The sequence below is a fragment of the Callorhinus ursinus genome, unplaced genomic scaffold (genome assembly GCF_003265705.2).
Source record: "Callorhinus ursinus isolate GAN/ISIS: 27379988/994484 unplaced genomic scaffold, GSC_fseal_2.0 scaffold91, whole genome shotgun sequence".
In the NCBI taxonomy this organism is placed as follows: domain Eukaryota; kingdom Metazoa; phylum Chordata; class Mammalia; order Carnivora; family Otariidae; genus Callorhinus; species Callorhinus ursinus.
Genome location: NW_027397153.1, coordinates 605652 through 633401, shown reverse-complemented (window position 1 = coordinate 633401; position 27750 = coordinate 605652). Strand labels below are relative to the sequence as shown.

Below are 27750 nucleotides of genomic sequence, written 5' to 3'. Positions count from 1 at the left end.
CACCCCTTCATTCCTCCGAGTTATGCCAGCTCTGGCCCTGTGTCTTTTGTGCACAGGAAAACCCCACACCTGGAGCCATTAGCTTAGCCCCCAAACTCCACATATAGATACGCCTTCACTGAGTTAGACTTTAATGTAATGCTCTTTTTTTAGTCATCGTAAGAAAAAGCCACATGAAGAACATCTTTGCATCTTCTGTAACACTGGTGCTGAAAAATTGTTTTATTGTTAAAAGGTTCTTTTTTAAAAAAGATTTATTTATTTGAGAGAGAGAGAGAGCAGGGGGATGGGCAGAGGGAGGGGCAGAGGGAGAAGGAGACAATCTCAAGGACACTCCACACTGAGCAAGGAGCCCCACACGGGGCTCAAGCTCACGACCCACGAGATCATGACCTGAACCAAAACCAAGAGTCGGATGCTTAACTGACTGAACCACCCAGGTGCCCCATGTTCAAAGGTTCTTATAACTGAACAAATGAGAAGAATTCCTTTTTACATTTTAGTATCTGGCAACCATTTGTCTTATTTAGTAAATTAAGATATGCTTCCTTCCATCAGACAAAGAGAATTCAGTAAGCTATGAGTTTTTCCTTTTTGCCTTAGCTACCAGGAAGCTCAAAGTTCAATTTAATGTTCACTCATGGTAACCAAGTCAGCCTGACTTTTGCTTTTCTATTTATGTACCTTTTACTCCAAGCTATTGCAAAGCCTTTGTTTTGATATAGGTAGGGTATGAATTATATTTGGATTCTATTCATGTCAGCAACAATTTTTTGAGTATCTGATATGCACCTGATGGTGCTCAGTCCTGAGGATGTAAAGGTGAACAAAAGGTGGTCTCTGACCTGTAAGAGCTCATAGTTTTATGCAGGGAAAGAAATTACTGTAGTATACCCTATATGGTAGGAGGTTGATTTTCTAGACGTATTCAGAGAACTTTTAATTTTCCTCTAATTTTATTTACGTAGACACAGTTTTAGACATTGGCCAGTTTAGAAGTTTTCCTAATTTCAAACATATTTTAAAACCTAGAGATGGGGAAAAAAATCTTAGCATGCATTGGAAACCCAGATCATTATAACAGTAGAAATAAATGAAGAGACATTCAAACCTAACCAAGGTTCTCTCCATTGAAGAAAAGATGAGCACGTCCCTTTTATTTACTGCTGAACAGGAACAGGAATGTGACTAGCTTGCTTGCAAGCAAATGAATCATAAGGTTCTTGAGTCTTGATTACATTTGACCTGGAGAGAGTGAATTATTTGTCAGGACTTTGAGATATTATCCTGGTCTCTTTGACATCTCAAGGCAAGGTTCTGATGCTGTAGGGCTCAGTTTCACTGGAAGCTCAAGGAACTTTCAATGAAAGTCCAGTAAGCTCTCAAGGGAAGTTCAGTCAGTTGAACTTTGATGAGCTTCCTGGTGGCTAAGGCAAAAAGGGAAAAGTTCTTATAGAATGCTCTTTGTGTGAGGGAAGGAAGCAACATCCCAATTCCTGAAATGAGACGGTATAAAACAAAGGCATTTAAAACGGGAAATGAAATGGTGTCATCGTCCCCCTTACTGGGTCAGATCCTTGAAGATAGCCAGGTGTTAGTGTTCATTAGGCCATCATCTGACCCAAGAGGTAAACTGTTTGAGGGGCCAGAACAACTCTGTAAGTATTTAAAGCTTGCATTAAATTCTTATTTTACGATTTTATTTATTTATTTGAAGGGGGGGGAATCACAAGTAGGCAGAGTGGCAGGCAGAGGGAGAGGGAGAAGCAGGCTCCCCGCTGAGCAGGGAGCCTGTTGTGATGTGGGACTCCGATCCCAGGACCCTGGGAACATGACCTAAGCCGAAGGCAGACACTTAACCGACTGAGCCACCCAGTGCCCCTAAAGCTTGCATTAAATTCTTACTGGGCCCTCAGCATGATGAAATCTCTTTGTTTTGAATTAAGGGACTGAATAGGAGGCAGACTGGGTTTGGCTGCTACCCGAATGGTTAGTCACACACCGCTGTTGAAGGAGACCACTCCATCCAGAGTTTATTCTGGCCTTGGCTGAAGAGTAATTTGTGCCATTGAAATGGACAAACCTAGGGATTTTCGGGGAATAAAAGTGATTTCTACCCATCTCTATCTATTAAATAGGCCTTTCAAATATACTTCTGAAAATGGAGAGATTATTCAGCTGAGGATTATGTGGAACGTTAACTGTTTAATCACTGCTTTAGCACCAAGGTTGCATGTGATGCAATATCAGATGTTCTTGTGGATAAGAACGCTGAAACAGACATTGGATTTCTAAAATTCCCCACCTCCAACAGGACCCTTGTAGCATATATTGAACATACTTCTCCGTAATCTCTAGAATCCTATTTCCCTCACTGCCCTCATTTCTTTGGAAATGTCTTATATGATTTCACACATGCTATGAGTTGGATACTGCATACAGTACACGGAGATCATGTTAACAACGGGACCAAGGTCACCAGTTTGATTCCCTCTCTGGTTGCTCCTTCTTGGTATCCTTTGCTGGCTCCTCTTCTTCTCTCGGTCGCTTAAAGGTTGATGTTCCCCAGGGTTGCCCCCTGAGCCTGATCTTCTCATTCCGTGTTTTCTTTCTCTGGGTGATTTCATCCATTTCCAGCACTTCACCCTCCATTCATCTGCACACTTCCATCTTCACCTACAGAGACCAGCACACAGCCAGACAGCCTAGGTCGAGACTGAGATCCCAGACATGGATAGGCACACTCCCCGTGTATGCCAGGAGCTTGGGCTGGGTTAAGGGCATGTGAGAGATCTGGGAAGTTAAACATCTGTCTTCAAGTGGAGGCTGTATCAGTGGGGAAGTTGTCACCCCTTCCCCTGCGTGGAGAGAAGGCCTATGGCCCCCGGGGACCTAGAGGCTACATAGGGTGGGCGTCTTCCCCATCCAGTGGTCCCGGTGCTGCATGGCTCCGTGGAGGCTAGTAGCCTTGTCTTATTGCAACATCTTGGGCCAGAATAGTGCAACTTAAGCACAAAAAAAGTCCTTTGCCCTTTCAAATCCAACAGCTTGTTTTGAGAACCCCTTTGGCAGGTACAGGGAATAATAAAAAGTCAGTTTTGAAGATGAACAGCTGAGCTTTCGTCAAAGTCATTTCCAAGCATATAGCTATCCGCCATTTTCTAGTTAGGAAAGCTGTGCTTTCTGTATCACAGAAACCAATGCAGCAACTTAATTATTTGAAGAACAACCACAGCCATTTTTAACAAGATTAGTGTTTCCTACAGGGGAATGATATAGCTGGTCTGTTGATTGTCCATAGAATGATTTAGTTGCCAACATCACTTTGGAAATCTGGCTTTGTTTTGATTTACGTAAGCAACAGTTTAAAATTCTTGAATACATTTTTCTAAATCATTGAAAAGACACAGGAGAGCTTGAGTCAGTGTTGATGAACAATTGCCCCGTTTCAAAGTAAACAAGTATGAATCATCAATATGGAGACACAGTTGCCCCCAGAATATGTGGGCAGACACCAGTAATTTATACAGTCCTTTGATTAAAAGGAATTAGATTCGCTTTAGTCATGTTAGCTCAATTAGATGTTGAGCTTTTCTAAACCAATATATTCATGATTGCACAATTTCACTGACTTCCTGATCGAATGGGCTAAGCCTTTTTCATGGTATAATGTGGCGCAAAGGGCTGACCTGTCAAGAACAAATATAAGTCGAACGTTCCATTACAATTCCAGTGATCACTAAGCTGAAGTTGTTCATCACAATATGGAATGTAACCGTTCAGCTCATCTGACCTAAAATAAGTTACTTTGCTAATAAAATTCATAAGTGACGTAATTTAAAACTTTCTCCCAGTGAGCGTGTTTAAGGACAGGCCAGGGAGTACACAGACGTTAATCACACAGCTCATTCCAAGAGGCTCTTTCAATAGTGTTATTGATTTTTTTTTTCTTACATAGCACACGAAAAGTATGAAATTATATGGCAGCATGAGAATTTTAAAGAACCCTATATGCTAGTCTACTTAGGACATCTGTTTGAAACATTAACATTAGGAAACACAAACCTATTCATTCTCTCTCCTCCCACCCCCATCTTTTTGTTATTTTAGACAAACAAAGGGGATGCACTTGCCAACCGAGTCCAGAACACGCTGGGAAACTATGATGAAATGAAGGATTTGCTAACTAACCATTCTAATCAGAATCATCTAGTGGGGATCCCAAAGAATTCCGTGCCCCAGACTCCCATCAACAAAAATGAACCAAGCTTTTTCCCAGAACAAAAGAACCGAATGCTCCCACCTCACCAGGATAGCACTCACCCCTCGGCACCAATGCCTCCACCTTCCGTCGTGATACTGAATTCCACTCTCATACACAGCAACAGGAAATCAAAAGCTGACTGGCCACGCGATAGTCATAACGCTAGTGTTGTCCCAGCCAGCCAGGCCAGTGGTCAGCCAAACAAGCTGCCGCCATCTACACAGGACCAGCCCCCAGCCCGACTGGAAGACTTCTTTGTCTACCCAGCTGAACAGCCCCAGGTCGGAGCCGTTGAAGGGTCAGACGCTTCTGCAAAAGAAGACAGTAGTCTCAAGTCCAGTGCAGGGGATACGTTCAAGGAAATCTTTCAGTCCGTCTCACCAGAAGAATCTGAATTTACAGTGCAAGCTCCTGGGTCTCCTCTAGTTGCCTCCTCTTTGTTAGCTCCCAGCAGTGGCCTTTCGGTTCAGAACTTTCCACCAGGGCTTTACTGCAAAACAAACATGGGGCAGCAAAAGCCAACTGCGTATGTCAGACCCATGGATGGCCAGGACCAGGCACCGGACGTCCCTCCGACCCTGAAACCTTCCATTGAATTTGAGAACAGCTTTGGGAATCTGTCATTTGGATCACTCTTGGATGGAAAACCCAGTGCAGCCAGTTCAAAGCCTAAACTGCCAAAGTTCACGATTCTCCAAACAAGTGAAGTAAGTAATTTTTAAAGTTTTGTTTTGTTTCATTTTTTTTTTTTTTTAGTTCACTGCTCTAACCTTTATAATCAAGTATTCACAAGCAGCTCTTATTTACCTTCTTGAGCCATAGATGAGACACTTCAAGGTCAGAGTCTGAGTCTCGATCTTCTGTCGCTTGTGACTTGACTGATTACCATTCTGCAAATACGGTTAAATATCCATACCGTGGAATGGCAACAGACAAGGTCGGTCTGAGTGAATGAAAAGTTGCACTTATAAAATAGTTTCAGAGAGTGCACTTTTAGTCATATATACAGATTAATAACACTGGAGATTATAATTGGTCATAAGCGGTGTGAGGTCCAGGAAAAGATTGGGAATCACCATAGGCCTTCACTAGCAAATAGCATCTCATAAGCATAAAACACAGAAGCTCCTTAAGGTACGAGAATGTAAAAGTGTGATTTGCTGGCATCTCCGGAAGTGGAAGGCGTTCTTTAAGAATCTTAGTTTCTTGAGTGCTTGCGGGGCCATTCCTTGGCAAGATCCTAACATTATCTTCCGCATCCCTCAGTCTTCCCTTCTGTACCACGGTCTTCCACAGGTACCTCCATAACCCTCTTTGACTACCTTGATCCCTTCTGTCAAGGCCAAAGGCATTGTGCTCAACCACAATCCCACTGGGTTTAGAATGACTAAATGTCCTACCCATCTCAGGAATCATTGCCTTATAAAAGAGAAGTCGGAGGGACCCCAGCCTCTCCCAAAGGAGTGAATCGCTAATGATTGGATCCCAGGCCTTATGGCTCCTGGGTGGGGGACATGTATTGGGTGCCTCTCAGATACCACCATGTAAGCGGCTGCCTACTGCACCTCCAGCGCTTGATTGGAAGAAGCCACTGCTTTTAGATTGGATTCCTGTTACTGGTGCCTAAAGGCTTGAAAAGACACAGAGGAAGAAAGTAGGTTGAAATTCTTACTCAATAGGAGGCACAGATAGTCGATGTGAATTGTTGCAGATTCCAAGTTAGTGGTGTCTGAGTTAGAGAAGTCTGACCACGCGTGCCTCTGGCTCCCGCGCCGTTCCTCGTTATTCGTTACTCGTACTCAGCCGACGCGGTGATCGCGGAGGACGACGGGACCACGAAGGGGGGGAGGGGCAGGGCTGTCGGCTGTATTTTCGGAATGCGTGCTTTTCATAGCGTTTCATCTCTGAGGTGGTTTTGCTTCTTGTATCATCATTCATCAAGTCTTGTCAAGCTTCCTCCTAAGTATCTCTCCAGCCTGTCACCTCTTTACCCTCCCCACCTTCGGAGCACCCACGGGCCCCTATGATGGCCCCTTCTCTCTGCCCTCCCTCCCTCTGGTCTCACCTCTCTGCCAAACCATCCTCCATCCAGGCTGACCTAATGGGCAGATCCAGCCATGTCACTCCCTGTTTGGGATTCTTCCGTGCCTTCTCATTGCTTCCTGGACGAGGTCCAGATTTCTTAGCCCTGCATACAAAGCTCTTCGCTCTGATTCCATGCTCCTTCTCTGACTTCCCATTTCGCCATTTCTTCACATGCAGATGAAGTTCCAGCCACGTGGAGCTACCTGTGGTTCCCCATCATGTCATGCGTTATCACGCTTCCTTGCTTTTGTGCCTGCCGTTCTCTCATCCTAGAACCTCTTTCCCTACCCTCCCTTGTCTTCTGGTGAAGTCCTGTTCCTCCTTCAAGTTTCCTCGAGTGTCCCTTTCTCCGTGAAAGCTTCCCTGACTCCACCAGGCTTACCGCAGACTGCTTCCTCCGGGCTCCTCTAGCGCCTTACGTACACCTTGACTAGCACTTACTTCATGTACTGTAGTCACTCGTGTATGTGTCTGTCCCCTCTGTTAGACTGTGAGCTCCTGGAGAGCAAGGAACGTGTCCTTCTTCTCTGTATCCTGAGCGCCTAGCAAATGCCAGCACATAGTAGATACTTAATAAATGTTTGTTAAATGAATGAAGTTCAAAAATGATTACTCGAGTACATTTCCTAAGCCATGGTGCTAATCAACTAACATGAACCAAGGTAAACAAATGCTAGAAAATCCATCCTCAATGATACCTCTTGAATGGTACCCCATCTGCCTTTGTCTTACTCTGCTCTTCTCCAGCACAGTTGTTTGGAAATCCTCATCCTAATTTCCATTGGATGACTTCATATGGGATTGTAATGCTTAATATTCAAACAGAAGCCTGCCTCGAGAGAGGAGTATAATGAGAGGCTGGGATGTCATTCTTGGCCCTTCTCTTGCGCTGGTGTCTATGGCAGTGCCATCACTCAAGGCTGGTCTGGGAATGGCACTGGCCCATCAAGAGGTCTGTTCGGCCTGCGTCCGTACCTTGTTAGCCGAGTGACAGGTCACGGACCCAGTGAGATTCACTCTGTTGTAATTCTCTCTCTTGTACATTCACAACATGGCTGACCCAGATTCAGAAACGACTTCGTGCTTTTTTTTTTGCTCATTGCTCTGGCACACCAATGAGAGGTACATTTCCAAAGAGGGTCTGGGCTGTCTTCAACTCTGGAGGTGATGATCCAAGGAGCCGCCTGTGTGCACGCAGCCTTTGGTGATCGTACAAATAGACTTTGGTAGAGCCTTGTACGAAAAATGGGTCAAATGCAATAAAGTCATGATGAGAGATCAGCGGAGAGAGTACTTATCTGAAAATCTAGGTCCCAAGGAAGGATTTGAAAGAGGGGTGGGACAGAAGCTTAGGGCCCTGAAGACAGGAGAACATACTGCCTTCAAGGGTAATGGGAAGACTGAGGATACGATGAAAGGGAGCGAGAGGTCCCACAGCCTGTCCGGGAGCTTACAAGGGTGTAGATTAAAACGCGGGCATAAATATAGACAGGGTGGAGCGTTATAGAGCTTTGCACCTAATGGAGTTTATGTGGCCGAAACTCTGACCAAGTCTGGAAATTCACCCTATCAAATCTTGATGCACTTTTCAAAAGCACTTAGCATGAGAATTCGGCCCCAGTCTCTGGCGCCGAGAGGTCCAGGCGTTGGGTTCTGGGTCCCCAGTCAAAGTAGCCATCATTGATGAGTGGTAGCATTATTCCTTGGAGTTACTGCTAAAAGGGCTTGTCCAGAGAGCAGTCACGGGGTCTCTGTGAGTATTCCCCCCTCTGTCCCTGGCTTTAGTGAGAGAGGCCGACCCATGTGTTAGTGAAGTGCATTTGGGAGTGGGGTGGGGGGGGGAGTGGGGGCTGAATGACCAGAAAACAAGACAGCATTCTATGATGTACGAATAAGCAGATACGAATATACTTGTGAGTTGAGAGACATGAACTACTACTAAAATGTAATGAGCGTGTGCGTGTGCCCACGTTTGCTTGTGTGTAGAGTGGGGAAATTTTAATTATGGCCCATCCTCGAAACATTTCCTTGCCTCTTAGAATTTCTGTATCAATGATAAGGATTCTAGGAGTCTAACCAACTTTATTGCAAAAGGTCAGCTTTTCAATTGAAGCATGTGTTTGGAACAAACTAACTCGTTTAAAAACTTAGTTTTACAGAATTTACTAACATTCCAGGCAACCCCCCCCCAAAAAAAAAAGACTGATGTGTTCTGCAGTTGAGCTTAGAAGAGTTTTCTGGGAACTGCATCTGAAAACAGTAAAAGACCTATTTATATCAAGTGGAAACTGAGGGTAGCTTGCAGATGGTATTTTATTAGGAAATGAATTTGTTAATAAATGTAGCTTTATATGTGATTTCATGACATATGTTTTTGCCTACGTTTTTCATTGGGATAAAAATCTTTTGGTGTGGCTAGCTTTGCATTTGGGTGCAATTCGTCGGCAGGATTGTTTGGGAAGTAAATAATTGCAGGGAAATGAAAGGATCGATGACAGGTAGTAAGTATTTCCATCCTAGGTCAATAAGGTTTCGTAAGTACAATACTAATGGGTGGAGTGCCATCACCATACAGGATCATCTGCCTTACAAGCTGCTCTTGGCTGTGACCTAAGGCTATCTGAGGCTCCGATTGCCTCAAAATTAGGAGTCTCTTAGAAGAGTTTAATGGAACTGGTAATGAATGATGGGACCTGGCTTTAGCTTATTTTAGTGGCTGGCTTTGTCAACGAGCTAAAAAGTTACGGCCCACATTTGTGACTGTGCCCATTTGGGTTTGTATCCTATGCAGTGAACACCATGGGTATAATTAGCTTTATTTACGATGAGGTCTGATAGGAAGCTCAAGTCCCTTGTGTGAGAACTGCAGAGAATGCTGGGAGCTTCACATTCGTGTGCCGGATATGCCCAGGCAGCTCCGCAGAGACCACAGAGACCGCTCCTTCAGAGAACGGAAATGAACTAGTATCCAGTCCGAGGCTAGAACAGGTCTCATTCCCACCCCATTGGGAATAAATGAAGATACCCCTGGAAGTCCTCCCCCTTTCAGGGTGCCACAGGAGGTCTTGACCTCAGCACATACTCCCTGGAAGTATGGGGGCCAGAAAGCTTTGTAAATCCTCTGCCAGTCCATTGCCTAGCGATTGCTTTTTGATTTTGCTCTTTGACTAACCCTTCCAACTGCACCGCGTCACGGGTGTTAAAAGTCTGTTTTCCGGGCGCCTGGGTGGCTCAGTCGTTAAGCGTCTGCCTTTGGCTCCGGTCGTGATCCCGGGGTCCTGGGATCGAGCCCCACATCGGGCTCCCTGCTCCGCGGGAAGCTTACTTCTCCCTCTCCCACTCCCCCTGCTTGTGTTCCCTCTCTCGCTATCTCTCTCTGTCAAATAAATAAATAAAATCTTAAAAAAAGAAAAGTTTGTTTTCCTTACCACACCTCTTCATCGCCCCGTAACTGTAGTGCCTCCCTCAGCTGACTGAAGTGACCCCAATCGAGCCTCTGGAAAGGAAAGCCGGGAATACAGAGAGAACACGGAGCCTTACACTGTTTGTGATGGAGAGGTCAGAGGTGCTGCTTGATGAGGAAGGGCGTCTTGCTCTGGAGCTCTTCCCTCAGCTTTTCCTCTCCATGCTTTCCCAAGGCTCTTTCTGGTTCTCAACCATGCTCTCCTTCCTCGGAGCCCCTGCTCCGTGCTGTCCCTTGCCCTCCATTGCTCATCAGCACTAGGCCAACTGAGGAGTAGAGCTCAACTTGGGCTTAGTAAAGATCTTGCGGATTGGGCGCCTGGGTGGCTCAGTTGGTTAAGCGACTGCCTTCAGCTCAGGTCATGATCCTGGAGTCCCGGGATCGAGTCCCACATCGGGCTCCCTGCTCAGCGGGGAGTCTGCTTCTCCCTCTGACCCTCTTCCCTCTCGTGCTCTCTATCTCTCATTCTCTCTCGCTCAAATAAATAAAATCTTTAAAAAAAGAAAACAAAGATCTTGCAGATCCCTGGTTTTGTTTTGTTTTTTTCTTCTCATTTCCTCAAGTCCTGTTCTTTCGCATCTGTATTTTCTTTTCTAAGGCTGGATGTGAGCGATTCTAGCCCTCGGCATCCTGGAACAATGTCTGCTATTACTTGGTGTTCTGTGCTTTTAAATCCCTTGTCGCTTTTAACACTTTTTTGGTTGGAAAGAAGCCAAAATATTGACGCATTCTTATTCCACAAGGAAAAAAAAAAAAAAACAACAACCCTTTAATCCCTATACTATGCAAATTTAAGTCATCCTTAATAATGATACGTTTTCAAATGTCACTATTTATTCATAATTTCAGTGCCTCTTTAGAAGATAGCTGAAAGTCAATTTCGTGTGAAGGAGAACGTGCTATACCAGCAAGTAGGGTTTGGACGATGTCCTAAGGAGCTGTGGGTTTCACGGCTGGCCTTGACTTGCTCTGTGAACTTGAGAGAGCGATTTTGCCTCTTGTTCACACTAGCTCACCAGTGAGGTTTCTTCCAGCTGTCCATCTCTGAGGGCGGGCTAATCCTGTGTGACCGGCCCAAACCTGCCTTGTTTGTGAAGTAACTTCAGTCGTTCCCTCATCACCCACACCCCACCGAGAGTCTGGGGACAGCAGGGAGGAATGCTAGCCCTGCCTGTACCAGCCTCTTACCGCCATCCCTCAGAATGGCTGGGGAAGTTTTAAGACTAGGTACTAAGGGAAAACTAGAATTGGATCTTCTTTGGGGATTGGATACTAGTTCAGCCCAGATTCAACTCATTTTTAAAGAAGATAAACAGTTATCTGCTCTACTTCACTGGAAAACAGCAAGCTGTGAACTCAGGAAATCGCCTCCTAATCCCTTTGTCGTCACCCACTCACATCATGAAAGATGGAGAACTTCTCTTTTCACATTACTTCTCGGAAAATATTTTGACAGATTCAGTATGCAGTAAAGGGATAAGCTTTTGTTACGTGTGTTCCAAATCATCCTGTTATCACTGGATATATCGATTAGCTTAGTACATTCTGAGCCAGTCATAAAAAACAGGCTGCTCACATTCTGTGTTAAAGAATAAGAAAAATTGACAAGTAGATAACCATATTGATTCAACCCAAATAGTGAACGCAAAGGGCTTTAGAGAGGAGTTATAAACTCTTTACGGCTGTTGTAAGTCTCTTTAATATTTTTTTAATTGATGTGAGAACAAATAATCTTTAATTAACTATCTTTTTAAGAAGTACTGTGCTCTGGTTACCAAGTGGAATTTATAATATCGGTGACTATAATTAAAACCTCTACCTTTTCTACTCTATAATTTGCAAATGCTTTCACATACATCATCTGATTTTCCCCCGGCTGATTTTGAGGTGTGATTGACGAGTAACAATTGTGTATGTTCAAGGTATACAAGATGTTTTGATATATGTGAACATTGTGAAATCATCTCTACGATCAAGCTAATTAGCGTATCCATCACCTCAGGTAGCTGCTGGTTTTTGAGTGTGTGGTGAGAGCACTTAAGTTTTACTCTCTTTGCGGATTTCAAGTATACAGTACAGTTTTGCTAACCGTAGTCACCATGCTATACAGTAGTAGATCTTTAGAACTTGGTCATCTTGCATACCTGGAACCTTGTACCACTTGACCAACATCTCTCCCTTTCTCCCTTCCCTGTAGCCATCTTACTTGGATCCAATTCTAAGAGAGTCCAGGATTATCATAGATGCAGAAGTGTAGTCTGAGAGAGGCTTAGAGTTTCTCGTGTCACACGGCTAGCAAGGGACTCTCCTAGGACTAGAAGCCAGGTCTTCAGTGCCATTTCCTCAATGGCATTTGGTGCCCAGGGTGCTACTGTATACATATGGGTTAATTTTCTCAAAGTAGCTTCTCTGCTGGCACATGAGGGGTAAGAGAATAACGAGCTGAATCCAGCTTAAGTTGAAATTCCCTTGCTGGGTTCATATTTCAAAAGTCTGGGGCCAAGCATACCAAAAGAGCAATTTTTCTTGTGGTATTACAGGTTACAGTCATGTGTTTTTCATTTGCAAATATGGTGAGAAGTAGTGTTTTTGCAATATTCCTAAATGAGTAACATATGACACAACTTGTTAGAGGACCTTTTCTTGGTTCATAAAGTTTCTGAGTTTTTGCCTGTTTGGTAAGATGACTTTAGCAGAGCGCTCAGACAGCATAGCTCAAATTTGGATTTCTGGAGCCGAACACAACCACTGTGGAGCTAAACCTGACATGTGGCTGAGCGGTCAGTAAAAAGCGGGCATGTACATGATTGCTACAGAAGGTACAAGTAAGACTTCTCTCAAGTGTTTGACAACCCCACCCCCTCGCAAGTAGACTGATGGAAACAGCTTACAGACCATCAGATTGCAAGAGTAGTTAGCAAGGGGCAGGCAGGATCCCTGGCTTTTATTCATAGGTACTACATGGATGAGTCTCCCTGGACGTCTGCACAAGAATGCAGGTCATCGGTGCGGACCACCTGCCCAGAAAGTCACTGTGAGCATAAGTGAGCTATGTAGCTATGGAAGGTCTTTGAAAAATGTGTAAGACTCTGGAAATGGAAGATCTATCAGTTTTCTGTAGATGCACTAACAAAGCATCATAAGCTGGATGGCTCAAAACAACAGAAGTATGTTCTGTCATGGTCATGGAGGCTAGAGATCCACAGAGGTGTCGGCAGGGCTGAACCCCCTCCACTTGCTCTACGGGCCAATCTTTCCTGCCTCTTCCGGCTTCCAGGCGGTCCTTGGCTTGTAGTAGCATCGCTCCCATCGCTGCCTTAGTCTTCACCCGTCTTTTTCTCTGGATGTCTCTGTGTCCTCTCCGCTTCTTGTGAGGACATCGGTCATCGGATTTAGGGCCCACTCGCTATCCAAGATGATTTCATGTCTGGATCCTTAACTAATTACATCTGCAAAGACCAGATTTCCAAATAGCCACATTCTGAGGTTCTGGGTAGACATGAATTTTGGGGGGCTGCTAGCCAATCCACTCTGAGAGGGGTCATTCTTCCACTTCCCAGACCGGGGATGGAGGGAGGCCAGGCAGTGTTCATTGTGAAAAACCCAAGCCGGTCCAGAGGAGGGCGGTGGGCTCCCCATCTCAGAAGCCACTTGAGGTTCGGAGCCTAGTTCTCTAAGCTCTTCAACTTGACTGTGCCTATGAGAGAGATCATTTCTGTGGATAAACGATTAAAGTACAACTCCAGAAAAGTGATTCTTAAAAATCTTTTAGAATAGTAAGTATAAAGGTGGTTTTTTTTTTCCTGATTAAGGAATAGAGAAGAAAGAATTTGTCGACGCAGTTGACTCGATTATGAATGAGAGATTAGATGGGCAGGCTTTATTCCGTGAAATAAATATTTTCCGGTCTGTGGCAAGTACTCGACTCTGCCATTGTCGCTTGAGAACAGCCACAGACGGTACCTGAATGAACGGGCGTGGCTGTAGACCAGTAAAATTTTACATTTGAATACCAAAACTCGAATACCATGTATTCCCAGGGGTCATGAGATGTTCTTTTGATTTCTTTCAACCATCTTAGAGCATAAAAACCATTTTTAGCCTGTGAGCCATACAAAACTGGGCAGTGGGCTGGATCTGACTTGGAGAACTTAGTATGCTGACCCCTGGACTAGATCTAGACACAGCTTCAGACAGCAAGATATATTTGGTGTCCTCTGCCTGTCATCAATGGGAAGATGGCTTTGAGCAGAGAGGGGAGAAAGGTCAGCCCTGCAGCAGGTAGAGGGCAGAATCCTAGAGACAGGAGAGATGTCTGCAGTCAAGGTAGAGCTGGCCCCTAGAGTAGAGGCTCTGCTGTGTCTGTATACCGGTGGATAAGAAGGCTCTGCACCCAGGTTTGGAAATACCTTTCACACCACTAATCATATCACCATTTGGGAGTGTACTTTTTCCTTAGTAACTCATGAGGTGATGGTGATTTGTCTTTTGCTGTCTTAGACCTGGAGTGCCTGGGCTCCCAGGGCACTGAAGTATGTATTTGACTTGGGTGTGGGTGATAGGGATTTTTTAAGATCCCAGGAAGAGCAAGTCCTCTAGCACAGCCTGAGAATTTGAGTTGAAGGGGATGAAAGGACTTGATGGTCTATGGCATCCCGCACAGGCTCTTTAGAACTGACGTGTGGGGGTGGGGGCACCTGTGCACCTGTCTCCCTGGGAGACCTGAAGAGCCAGTGGACTTCTAGGAGGAGAAGGCTAGAGAATGGTGGCTTTCTTGGTACTCCATGAAGTTTTGCCCAGCCTCCAGGGTGGTATCTAGGCTCCGAAGGACTGCTAGGAGAAAGGATCTATCTCCTTAAGGCTTTAAAGATGAAACGAGGTTGAGCTAAGGCTTCAAAAAGCTAAAATACATGGGTTGATGGAAAAAAGGGAGTCAGATCTTAGCTAGATCAAATGAACTGAAATAAAGCCTTAGAAGTTGGTGGAGTTTCAAGGGCCATGCTCCTGTGATAGGGGGGTGTCACGAGAGCTTGCTGCTTGAAGTATGTACCGTAGAATTGTTGTATCTGTGTTGCGATTTCATTAATGAGGTTGGTGATGGCCGAGGTAGCTGCCATCTTGTACGGTCTCAAGAGTCACCGTTCACATAGGCTACATGTGTGAACAGTGACTCCTGAAGCTGGTTTTAAGGAAATGGCACTGGCTTTGGAGCAAACCTGCTCTACATGTTGGACCTCCCTTTGCCTGTCAGCGTCTTATTCATCCAGGTCTTCAGGCAAACTTACTGGGGAAGCTGGCGTCCTCTGGGATACCCAGAAATGCCCTCCCAGGCACCCGCTGGAGATGCAGATCAGGATGCTCAGCCTGAGTGGGGTCTCACCAAGCACACCTGCACAGTCTCCCTGCAGCTCTGCTCTATTCGCTTGAACAAATGTGCTCTTCAGATCCTCGGGAAGATGAATAGATCTAACATCCTCCCCGGCAAAATTGACGGGTAAAGAGGACCCACATGAGAGAATTCAGTTTGAATCCACAATCCACCTATAATAAATCTCAACGAAAGTGGTCTTGTTGGATATTTGAGCACATTTGGCCCAAGAAGATACATAAAAAAAAAAAAAACCCAAGCGTAATATTTTGAGTTGTTCACATTGAGTCTGATATTATGGATTGTGATGTCTTAAACCTGAAAATATTGTCATCTGCATCATCGGAAAGGTCTGTTAGAAGAGAATATCTATAAGACATATCTTCTTTTTTTTTTAAGTCATTCTTTTATCTGTTTGTTTTATTCATTCATTCATTCATTTGACAGACTTTTTTATTGAGCACCCATTGTGTGCTGGGCACTATGCCAGGAGCTTGAAGGCTGAGATGATGAAGACATGTTGCCTGATCTTAAGTAGCTTAAGTCAGTGGATGTGGACACAAAAACAGAAAAATCACAGTGAAATATAATAGATGGTTGTTGAGTATTCTTTGGGAGTGGAAAGAATGGCTAAGACTATCTGAAGTGTTTAGGAAAGCCTCCTCAAGAAGGTGGTAGTAACTGGTGTGCTGGCTCTTGAAGCGTGATTGGAAGTTGTCTTGGTGAAGTGGCGATACGAACATTTCCTACAAGTCAGCCCACATCAGGCTGTAAATGGGCCTGGTGATGCCTGAGAGGCAAAATAATCCACTGTGTTTGGGGAGTTCAGGTGGAAGATTGGTTGGGAAGATTGGGGTCTTGGTGTCAGCCCTAGGTGTTGAGGAGCCTTTTAACGCTCTAAGTATGGCAGGTGATGTTTTAGAAAAGTCATGCTGGAGGAGGGATTGGCCGAGATTGCAGGATGGGAGTAGTGGGCATGATAGGGCTGGTGAAGTTTGAGGCAGAAAGAGCACTGAGCAAGCTATGAAAATATTCCAGGCCAGAAATGCCAGTAGTTTGAATTAGGGCTGTTTTTGAGATTTTTAAGGTTGATTTGATGAGATTCAGGGATCAATTAGATGGGCCATTGAGAGGAAGCTGGCAGAGAGGGTCTAAAATGACTTTGAGGTTTCTAGCTTGGGCAGTCGGTGGATGGTGACACCATTACCCAAGATTCTTTACTTTGACGCCCAAGTCTTCACAAAGCAGGTAGGTTTCTTCTGTCTCTTTTATTGCCATGTTGTCATGATATTATAGGCTTTGAATGTCATGATATTTGATTAATGTTTGCACAGTGCTTCTTGTGCAAGGCTTTGTACAAAAAGTCATGATTATTTTCTTACGCTTTGATGGAGAACTTATTTCCTATAAATGGCCTTTTTGGTTCTCCACTTAAAAATTAATATCTTAACTCAGAAAGATTCTAGTACTTTAGAGAACATGGGAAACTGTGACAATTTTCGATAAGTCATGGAGTATATTAAATATTACATTATGTTTTGTATGCTGTAATTTTTGAAAATTAAATGAACGCATTTCCAGTTGAATTTCTCTTGTAATGATAGTTGTGGACTCTGCCATGATCCTTCCTGATTCTTTTTCCCTTTAGACTCATGCTGTCTCCACAGGGAATGTGCTTACAGTGGAGTGTTGGGGTAACTTTCCACTCAACGCTATCCTCCTGGCCATGATATAATCTTCAGGGAGAAATTGCCTCCTTTGATTTTGGTGAAGTTGGAGTAGGGTTATTGCGACTGGCTATTTAGATAAATTATCACCTTAAAAACTGTTCAGCTCTGCTTCCTTGCCTTTATTTGGTGGACATGGTCATTGCCTTTTCAGTTAAGGTCATGAATTTCTGGTAGTGGAAGCAGGAGAATGGAGCAGAATTGAGTTTACAATATGTTTGTGCTCCATGGTTACTAGGAATGAAATTGTGTTTTTCACGTACAGGAAAAGATCATAATGTATTTACTCAATTTTACTTATCGACTCCTCTTCTGTCCTCAACTGTTTTAAATTCTCTCTGTAACTCCTACATACTTCCTTATCTGGAAATTCTTCAACATGCAGACTTTGGGAGCTGAGAGCCTCACTTTTTGGCAGTGGTGAACACAGAAGCCAGGTGGGAAAAGGTCTCATCAAAGGCCTCACTGTGTACCCAGTTACGAAGCTGAGCCTTGAACTCTAGATTTGTAACTCTGGACATTAAGTTAAAGGAAAAAATGGTCAGTAGCCTAAAGAGCAATGGTACAGTTTCTAGAATTAGAGAATTTTCATTTTTGGAAGGACTCTGCAAAGGCAACCAGTCCAGCTGGCTTTATAGAGATGTGTCAGTCTGCTATTAGGCTGCCCGCTCCTCACTCAAGAATGGGCAAGTCCTTGAAGGCCACAAATGAAACCTTCGTCTGAGAGTACTTGCACCAAAAATAATCACGTGCAACATGGAGCTTGGCCACTTTCCACAACTCAAAGGTACAGATAAAATTTCCTTCGTTGGGGTGTTCCAGCAAATATATTACCAAGGTGAAAAAACAACATCTAGTTTCTGTATTTGACTTATGAAGGAAAAGGCATCCCTACCACATAAATATATTCTTTTCACCTTCTGAGACGAAAAGAAAGGAAATTGCAGCTGCAGTGTGTTACTGAATCTTCTTGAAATTAGCCTGTAGAGTTTGGGGCGATTGAAAGATTGAAGGCCAATGCCTTCTACACACACAAAACCAGAAAAGGCACGCTCTCCGTTTGCTTCAGCACTGTTCGACTCTTAAATAGAGTTAGTCCCAATCCCTGTTTAAAATGTCCATGTGTTCTATATCAAAGCTTTGAGACGGTAAAATACATAATGAGTTGGGAAGAAATTACCGACGAAATATTACACTTCGCTTGTGGATTTTAATTGCAATATAATTTATTATGTGATTTCCATAGGTAGACGTAACTACATTTCTTTCCAAACCATATAACAATATAATACATAAAAGCGGTGTAATAAAATAAGCAAAAATTGTACTTGATCACTGCTAAGAAAAGATTACTGTAATTTTTTTTAATGGCAATCTGATAGTAAAGTCAAAGTGGCAGAGGGGGAAAAAAAGATTTCACTAATAGAAGTTTAAAAATTGCATCTTCATAAATCAAGAGGATATAGTACTTAGAGCTAGAAATAACAGTGTTGTGCTTCCTGTTTTGAATACGCCATTAGGCATTTTTGTCTTTGCATTCCTATTTAATCTGTACAGCATTATTTATTCCAATAATTAGTGTTAACTTTCTTGGCAGTAGGCAATATAATTACCTTTAAAATTTAAATGGGATAAAAATGCCTTGAGAACATGGTTTAGGAAAACTCTTAATATTTATTTTCAATTGCCTCTTTAATTATTCATTTATGTGGTATTTGGGGAAAAAAAAAGAATCTTGGAAACTGGGAGGCCACTGACAGAATGACATCCCAGATGAATGGCCTCGTTTCCTCAGTTGGTTGAGTAACATCCTGGACAGCGAGGACCTTAGTGATGCCAAATGGAAGCGCCGCTACCCATGCACTTTGGCGATCTAAATGCCCTTCATTTAGATCAGCCCATGATGCTTTTTCTTATTCTGATTGGTTCTCCTTAATATAAGTCTCCATCATCATCCCTGTCCCCCTCCCTCTCCAGGTATGTAAAATCCCAAGCTCTGTAGCTCACTGAATTACAAGCTTCGAACCCTCCGTTCCCCGGGCAAAGGGAAAAGGGTAGAGCCACATTCAAATAGTTTATTTGAAGCCTCTTAGTGCCATTTATGTGCCTCTTGATTTTGAATATAAATATGAAAGCGATTATTTTCTTAACTATTTTACATTAATTAGAAAGCAGTTTTTAAGCTTAATAAACCCTATAATTCTGAATAAGCATACTGGTTTCAAAGAAAATCAATGTTTCTAGAGATGGGAGGAATAGAACTAGCCTGCTCTGAGCCATTAGGAAGAACAAAAGCAATCTCAAGGTAACATTGATAGTTATTCATTCATTCATTATGTAGTGAGCACATCTCTATGCATAATGTAGTTTCAGTCTTTATGGGGAACTCGAAAATGTTAGAAGAGATGACTGGGTTTTTGCCAATTCCAGTCAGAATGCTTGGCACAGAATAGGTGCTCATTAAACATGTGCTGAATAAGTGAATGAATCTCCAGAAGAAGTGAAGAGTCCATAGCGTGTCTGAGGCAACTGGAAAACAGTCACAAGAAAATGCATCTTTTCTTGTGGGATAACAAGGTACAAACAGGAGGGTATTTTAGGGGCAGGCCTTTCTCGAAGACGAGGGCCCTGAGATTGACCAGCCAACAAGGCTAGGGCTTGAGGAGGTGAGCCCTGTAGGGCAGGGGAATTAGATGACCAAAGATGAAGAGTAGAAGTAAGAAGAGTTTGGATAAGGAGTAGCCAGTCACACTGAAGCAGCCTTGTTTGACCTTGTCAGGCACCCCTGATGTACAGAGTACGATGCTGGGGCTTTGGGGGAGATAGAGTTGGACAAGATTGCACCCTATATTCAAGAAACTTACCTCTGGCAGGGTGACTAAGATATACGCACAAATAACCACAGAACAAGACCAAATATACCAGGGTTCCAGGAGCCCAGAGGAGGGAGGGGGCAGGCTGGTGGGCAGATAGAGGATGGGTCTGGGGAAGTGTCACCATCTACACCAGGTTCTATGAAGCGCTGGGATGAAATCGTGACAGTTCATTATCTTCTGGGGCCTCAGTCCTTTCTGAGAAGCTGATTAAACCTCTAGCTCCTTTCCCCAAATGGCAGATCCAAACACTTGTGCATACGATCGCTTAGATTTCCTGAAGACCATCTGTGCACCCTCCAGGGAGTCCCTGTACCCCAAATTGAGACCTCTGGCATAGTGGGAAAAAAATGGCTTTGGAAAAGGGTAGAGCCACATTCAAATTACAACTCCGTCGCCTCTAGCTATGTGATTTGGCCAAGTTTCGCAAGCTCTCAGTCGTGGTTTTTTCATCTATGAAACAAGGACAATGATACCCATTCCAGAGTACTGAGGCGTAAAATGAGTCAGCAGTCACGTGGTTATGTTCCCAGGTGTCAAACACATTCCACTTTTCACAATACCGCGTGGCTGTGTATGTTTCCGCACGAGCAGGGGAATTGGCTGCAGAGCTAGGTTATTTTATTAAGTGCTGTCTTTCTTCTTTCCATTCCGACCAACCAACGAGCTATTTGTTTTAAAACAATCCCCAGTATGTAACAGGGAATGAGCATATGGGGCAAAATTAACGGGGAAATATAATCCCACACTGGATTCCTAGGATAAGCAAATTTGAAAATGAGCCTAAGTGTTCTCTTTTGATGTTGTCCATCACAGTGTTCTAGAAGAATAATGTCCACGTGCACGTGTGCACGCGTTTGTCTGCGTGTGCGTGTGAATAACGGCGCTCTGTGGTTTCCTTGTCTCACCATCCACTCCAGAGGGCTCTGTGCTTTCACACACACTCAGGTATGCCTGAAACTGTCTTCCCATATTTCCCCATGGTCGGTTTTGATTTACTGGTGGATGCCTCGAGGTTTTGGTAGGAACATCCATATTCACACAGAAATACACACACAAACACAAAAGTATACACACACACACACACACACACACACACACACAAAAGCCTGTATAACAACAGAACAAAAGCAGCAGATGACAAATACATACTGTAGTTGTTGTACAAACTCATAATCTAGCTTAACAAACATATTTAGAGAAGAAGTAAAAGGAGGGTGACAATGGGTGGTTGGGTTTAAAATCAAAAGTTACTCAGCTGGTCATCATCCAGGTGACTCAGGTTGGCTTTGTATCCTGTGAGCATTTTGATTGCAGGGCTTAAATGTATGTAATCCTAATTTTAAAAAAACCAGTAGAATACTCATTGTGCAAACAAAAGCCCTTCTATTCAGCTTTTCATTGCTTTGCAGTTATTTTCGCCCAAGTAAAATGAGTAATTATTTGAAAGTACTTTTAGCACACACGCCATGGGGGCTAGCCTTGTTCCTGACATCCGCAGTCCTTTGAATGGAAGTGCCAAAGGCCCCCTGCCACGATGGGCCACAGCCAAGTGTCATATGAATCTGCATCTCACAGGTTACATGGGAAAGAAAGGACTGCCATACCAGCCTGCTCCTGAGAAAGATGCAGAATGCAAGGTCTAGAGAAGAGCAACGAGGTCTTGTGTGAGACTAGACACTGAGTAGGTATTTCATACATGTATGTTGGTGGATGGGTGGATGAGTGGGCAGGTGGATGGACAGACGGATGGATGGATGGACGGACAGATGGTTGGATGGATGGAGGATGGTGGGCATTTCGAGCCAGCCTAGTGATGTAGCAAGATTAGAATCTTCAGACTAGATCAAGGCATGGTTGCTCCTCACTTACATGAAAAAGGAAACTTTTTCAACACAAGATCTTTGGGATTTCGTTTATAACAGTGAACACTCTGTATTTTTCTGATCAAACACTTACATAAAATGGATCCTAACCTGCATTATTTGGCTTTCTTTTCCTTCGTACTGAGAAACTCCAACAAGTTGATGATTTGGGTAGGTAGGAATTCTTAAAGCTCAAGTGTTGGTGAAGTATATTATAGAAATTGTGGTGCTCAGGAAATGGCAGATATTATTCTATTGTTGTTATCATTATCAGAAAGACAGTCGTTCTGGAGCTGGAACACAGTGGGTATGCATTTGGCGGCACTGCACCCTTGCCTGAGGTGAATGGGGTAGAGAGATCCAGCAACGAGCTGATCTAACTTGTGGTCTTGGGTCTTTTTGTATTGGGCAAATTGAGCAGGAGTGTATCCATCTGTGTAGTACTCAGTGGCGGAATGGATTGGATGTTGAGGTTAAAATAGCATGTTTTGAGCTCTCGCTTTGCATGTTTGCAAACGTCGAGAGTTGCCCACGTGGAGTTGCCTTTTCTACTTTGCTTTCTTGGGAGGAGGGGAGGGTCTGGACCTGGAGCATTGCTGTGTTAATTCGGCGCATGTGCATTTTACATGTTGGTCTCGGGTCTTTCTAAGCATAGAGTTTATATTCAGGGCCTGCTCCCCTCCTCTCCTCTGGTGAGTTGTAACTGCAGTTTTTGCTTGTAAGCTTTCCAAACCTGGCCACCCATCATTCCACTCAGTCTTTTTCACCACAGACAGGAGCCCCAGATGCTTTGCCTATTCCTGGTCAAGGTTTAGGCTTGAGCTCAATGTAGTTGGCATCTTGTCTCTCGGAAGACCACTTTTCTGGGATCGCTCACTTTTGTTGGCTTTTGTGACTGGGGGAACTGTCTAGAACATTTCTTTTTATGAGGCAACATTGCCCAACAGAAACTTGCTTTCTGTTGACTTTACATCATTAAAATGAATTTGTGCCTGGCTCACATTAATTTTACCCATGCCTAATTGCTCAGAAGGTACCCCGTGTGAGAGCCTGTGCAAACATTTTAAATGAAAATAGGCTAATGCACAATCTCGATCTGAAAGGCATTAAAAAATTTAAAAGCATCGTCATCAGAGAGGAAGTGATGGGGAGGCTCTCCTTAATCTGAGTGAGATCTTTATTGTTAGAAAATGATTAATGAATATAATTGGCCCTTCCTAATCAGGAAGCTTTCAAATTCGAGTCAGCCCTTGGAATTCTGACTTCTTTCAACTCAGCAATGCCCAACAGTTTGGATTTGAAGGAAGCTTTTGGTTGGCCTTTAAATTTGTACATTTAGTTTCAAATGCAGCCTCTTTCTGCAGTGTGGTATGTGAGCCCAAATAGCATTTGCTGAGAAATGCATTCGTTTCTACAAAACATTTTTAAAAGGCAATATAGCAAGTCTGATAAAGGGATCACCTGTAAGTACATCATTAATGAGGCAGAGTCCAATTTCCTAACCTGGGCCCTCTCTTCAAAGCACAAATTCCTATAACTGCTCGAAATAGCACTTAGGCACCTTAGAACAAATATATACCTGGCCACCTACACACCTATTTGATTTTCTGAATATCAGGGCAGAGCTCCAGAGTTTAAAAGTGAACCTCAGTAAGCAAGTATCAATTTACAGAATGAGCACCCCCCCCCCGGGTTGCTAAATTGAGAAATGCAACTGTAATTATTTGGTGAAGTGGAAATCAGGTCATTGGAGTTGCACGTTGGTGGCTGTACCATAAACTCAAAAGGGAAGTGTCTTCATTTTTTTAACCTTGGGTTTGTTAGGACCTAGTTTTCCATGGGCATCATCTATATTATGTATGTTTAGACACCCAAGCAGTTCTTAGGATCCAACAGCTTAAGTGGAAATAAATGTGTACTTGTTAAAAAGCTTTTCTAGTGTACAAGGAGGGAACATTGGTTTTCTGATTTAAATAGCATAACTTAGGATGGGATCCAAGTTAGACATTTCCAACTAAAGACACTGCTATAGGTGCTTAAGTTCAAATTAAATGCATTAAAACCCAAATTAGAATCAATCTGATATGAACCAGTTTAGTCTGAGCCATGGTCCTGGGCAACGATTCCATGGAAAGGGCCAGGAAGGGCAGATGGATGAATAGTGACCAGTAGCTAAAAGTAATATAATAATTAGTTCGGCATACTCATTAGTTCTTGCATTATTTAAACAAAATCAGGAACATTTTCAGCCCAGTTAGTTACACCTGTCCCATGGCAGGGATTATTGGAGGATGCCAAAGGAATACACTGGGTCACCTAAAGCATTGGCATAGAGATTTTAAGGTTTTATTCCTGTCTACCACAAATTAGCACAGGGGGTGACTTGATTTTCCTATGAGTTTGATTTTTTTTTAATACTGGATAAGATATTTGGAATTATGAATACCTAAATGAGATGTCCAGACTCTAGAAGGGGCGATAGAATCCCTTTGGACAAACAGCTATTCTCGTGAAATACCACTGTTGATAGGAACCATTTCAGTGGTCATGTTCGTGTACATGTAAGGGTTTTGGAATTTAATGCTCCAAATTGCCACATGTTTCCCTTTTTCTGAAGAGCTCCCTTCAAGTCCCCTACCAAAATATCACTTTATCTTCATTTTTAAAAATTGCCGGTCTATTGGACTCTTGTAAAATTTCAGAACTTTAATATATCACTTTCATTCATTCATTTCATTAATTCATATCGTTCTCCTTCTGTCTCTTCTTTCCTCCCTCCCTCTCTCTCTCTTCCCTCCCTCCCTCCCTCTCTCCCCCACCTTCTCCTCCTACACTCCCTACCCCCCCCACTCTGATATGTACTTTCATTTTCTTCTCAGGAGGTTTGAACTCCAAAGGTCTGTGTACTTTTTAATTTCAGAAATCGCCGACATGGAATTCAGTAGCAAATTGGCAGTGGAAATTGTCAAGTCTGTGATTTTTAGCAAAATCTAAATGAATCTGTGCTAACTAATAAAAATGATAATAAACTGTTGTGTTTCTGTAATGGTTTCCATTCTGATGAAGTCCTGACAATTTCATAGATATATTTCATATATATACCTGCAATTCAGGAATTGAGGAAAGAAGTAAAATCACTGAACTCGTTTCACATGTGATGAATAAGAAGCCCAGGCAGAGAGAGATGCCACAGCTTCCACCCGTGGGTCCTCAGACTCTCACATGAATGTACACAGCAGAAGCGACCCCTTCTCTTCTGGTCTTCATTCAGTCAGGCAGCACGAGGTGACTGAACACCTACTCTGTGCTAGATACTGACCGCGTGTGACCCATATGACAATATGAGTTGTTGTTCTAAGTGGGATACTTTTGAAGTGAAGAGAGACATGAACCAGTGCTCAGGCACTCTACCCCAGCCGAGGGACCTGTAGACAAGTGACTTACTAGCCTCGCTACACTTCACTTGTCTCAACTGCAGAAGAGACACACCCACAGGTGGCGTGTGCATGGTGCCTAACAGTGCCTGGTTCACATGGTAAGTCCCCCGAAAGCTTTCACTTCTTCCTCTTCCCTGGAAACAATCCCACCACTGCAATCCTGTGCATTCTTGTCTAATACTTAATGATATCGAGCACATGCTGTCTTCTGTTGGGGTGTGTAGCACGCAAGCACGTCTTCTAATGCTATTTGGATCATGATTCATTGGAGAGCTGGGTGTGCCTTGTTTATTCCTGCATTTACCAGGAAACCATTAATTAATTGATTCGCTGCTGATGGAAAACCCTCGTTTAACAGAAATATTTTTAAAACAAGGTGGGTATAGAGAGGCAGTTAAAATAAAGCCTGCCTGTGTAGAATGAATACATAAGAACCTGTGGAAATTAACGAGCTCATGTGGCCTCAGAACACACCTCAGTGTCATGCTTCAGCGGTGGCTATAACCTAGGGAATTTTCCCAACTAAATTCTGATATCAAAATCATCAGTTTGGATTTCATAAAACACATTGCATTTTCATTGGAACGGGGTGAAAGTGAAGAAATGGCTATCTCTATGTGACAGGGTTTCTATTAAAAAAAAAACAGAACAAATGATCAGGTTTCAGTTTCAACTATTTAAAAAAATCTTGCCAAGAACTTGCTTTAAAACTGTAATTTTGTCCATTTTGGGATGGGTTTGAGGTTTTTTATTTTATTTTTTATTTTTTTAGATGTTTAAAAATAACTTACGGAGATTGCAAAAATTGGAAGTTTTCTCGTGGTAGCCTTGTTTCTTTATTTTTAATTAAAGTCAATTAGGTGCATATCAACGTGTTGATTTGGTAGCAGCAGAAAATTCAGTAGTGCCTTTCATACTAGAAAAAAATGTTGAAAGGCATATTTTCAAATGTCATTTGGTTGATGAGATTTAGGGTTTTCTACATATTTAGTTTGCTCCTTAAGATGATATTGGTACTTAGATAAAAGCTCATTATCTTGAGACTTTGATTTCCCTTCTGCTTGATCCTGCTGTGAAACAAAAGCTTGTGTCTGTAACTTCCTGGTCTCTTTCTATACAGTGTTTTTTTCCTTTGCGGCAGAACCCAGGGTGTAGGGAGGTGCACCAAAGGGTTGAATCGACACTGATGCTAAAGGTGTTCGAGAAACCCAGCTGGGTAAAGAATTTGGACTTATGTATGATAAAGAAATCTCATTGCCTTCTGCTTTTCTCCTCTTCCTCTTTGCCTTTCTTCCATTCTGCATACCTGCTCTGCGCTAGACATCAGATGTGCATTCATAGATGCCTTCTAGACATCTAGACTTGGATGTTCCCATGGGTGCCCCCTACTTCGCTAACCCTGAACGGTTGATGGCCTTACCATGTAATCACCTGAGGTCCCTTCCCACTCCCTCTCACTCTGTCGCCAATCAGTCATGAAGCCCTGCCTTCCTTTCCTTCGAAACTGTAGCTGCAGCCCTCTGGCCATCACCTTACACCAGGTGGTCATCACATCTCACCTGATGGCCATACCTGCTTTTCTTGCCTCTCATCTTGCCCTCCTTCCCCCCACCGCATGCCTGTTCTACCTTGTGGCCAGGCTGACCTGTGAGTGCCTCCCATTGCCTAAAGATAGAGGTGAAGCCTCTGGAATCCCCTTTTGACCTGACCCTTGCTGCACTTGCCAGAGTGGGTGGCTTAGACAAGATACTTTGGTTTTTCGTTTTTTGTTTTTTTGTTTTTTTGTTTTTTTGTGTTTTTTTGGCACTTTTTGAGGCTAAGAGTCTAAGGTCAAAATGTCGGCAGGGTTGATTTCTTCTGGGGCTTCTCTCCTTGGCCTGTAGATACCCTCTCCTCCCTGTGTCTTCACATGGTCTCCTGTGTGTGCCTTTGTGTTTTACTGTCTTCTTATGAGGACACCACTCATCAGATTAGGCCTGAATGACCTTGTTTTAACTTAATTCACTTTTTAAAGGCCCTGTCTCCAAGCATAGTCACACTCTGAGGTACTGGACCTTAAGGCTTCAATATATGATTTTTTTTTATTGTGTTATGTTAATCACCATACATTACATCATTAGTTTTTGATGTAATGTTCCATGATTCATTGTTTGCCTATAAGAATTTTGATGGGACAACTTGCTTTTCTGATCCTGGCAGTCTAGGGACACATCCCTGGTGATGGCCTATCTACCATATGTGGAAAGATATTTTAGGAGTGTGATTCTCACAGTGGGCTCCTGGGGTATTAGGGAGTTCTCCCCCACCATGCCTACTCTACCTACTCGCAGGCTGACCTGTGAGTCCCCGGGTTTTAAGCATGTGTGCCTCCCAAGACCACTGTTGGGCAGAGACTGTATCTTCTTGTAGTCCATGGATTTGGTTGACCTGATTGTTTGAGCAGTATAGCCAACAGGTGTTCTGTAGGGCAGAGGTGAACGGATGCCCTTTGATAATGTTGGCTCTACTGCAGGATCTCAAGGGCTTTCCTCTCAGCAGAATGCCATGCTGATGTGATCAGATCTAATCATTTGCTTTCTGCAAGCCTATCTGTAAAACTTGATCCTTAGCTCCTCTGGGTTGATGTGCTGCTACAGAGCAAACTTGGATACTCAGAGAGTATTTGGCT

General features: G+C 43.3%; 1 protein-coding gene across 3 annotated transcripts in view; it reads left to right on the top strand.

Annotated features, from left to right (window-relative positions):
• AFF2 (ALF transcription elongation factor 2) overlaps nt 1-27750 on the top strand; it is a 450433-nt gene that overhangs the window by 147732 nt on the left and 274951 nt on the right. For all 3 annotated transcript variants that reach the window (XM_073888506.1, XM_073888504.1, XM_073888505.1), the window contains exon 3: nt 4111-4971. In XM_073888506.1, the coding sequence (XP_073744607.1) occupies nt 4111-4971 (861 nt within the window). The remainder of the gene's footprint in view (nt 1-4110; nt 4972-27750) is intronic.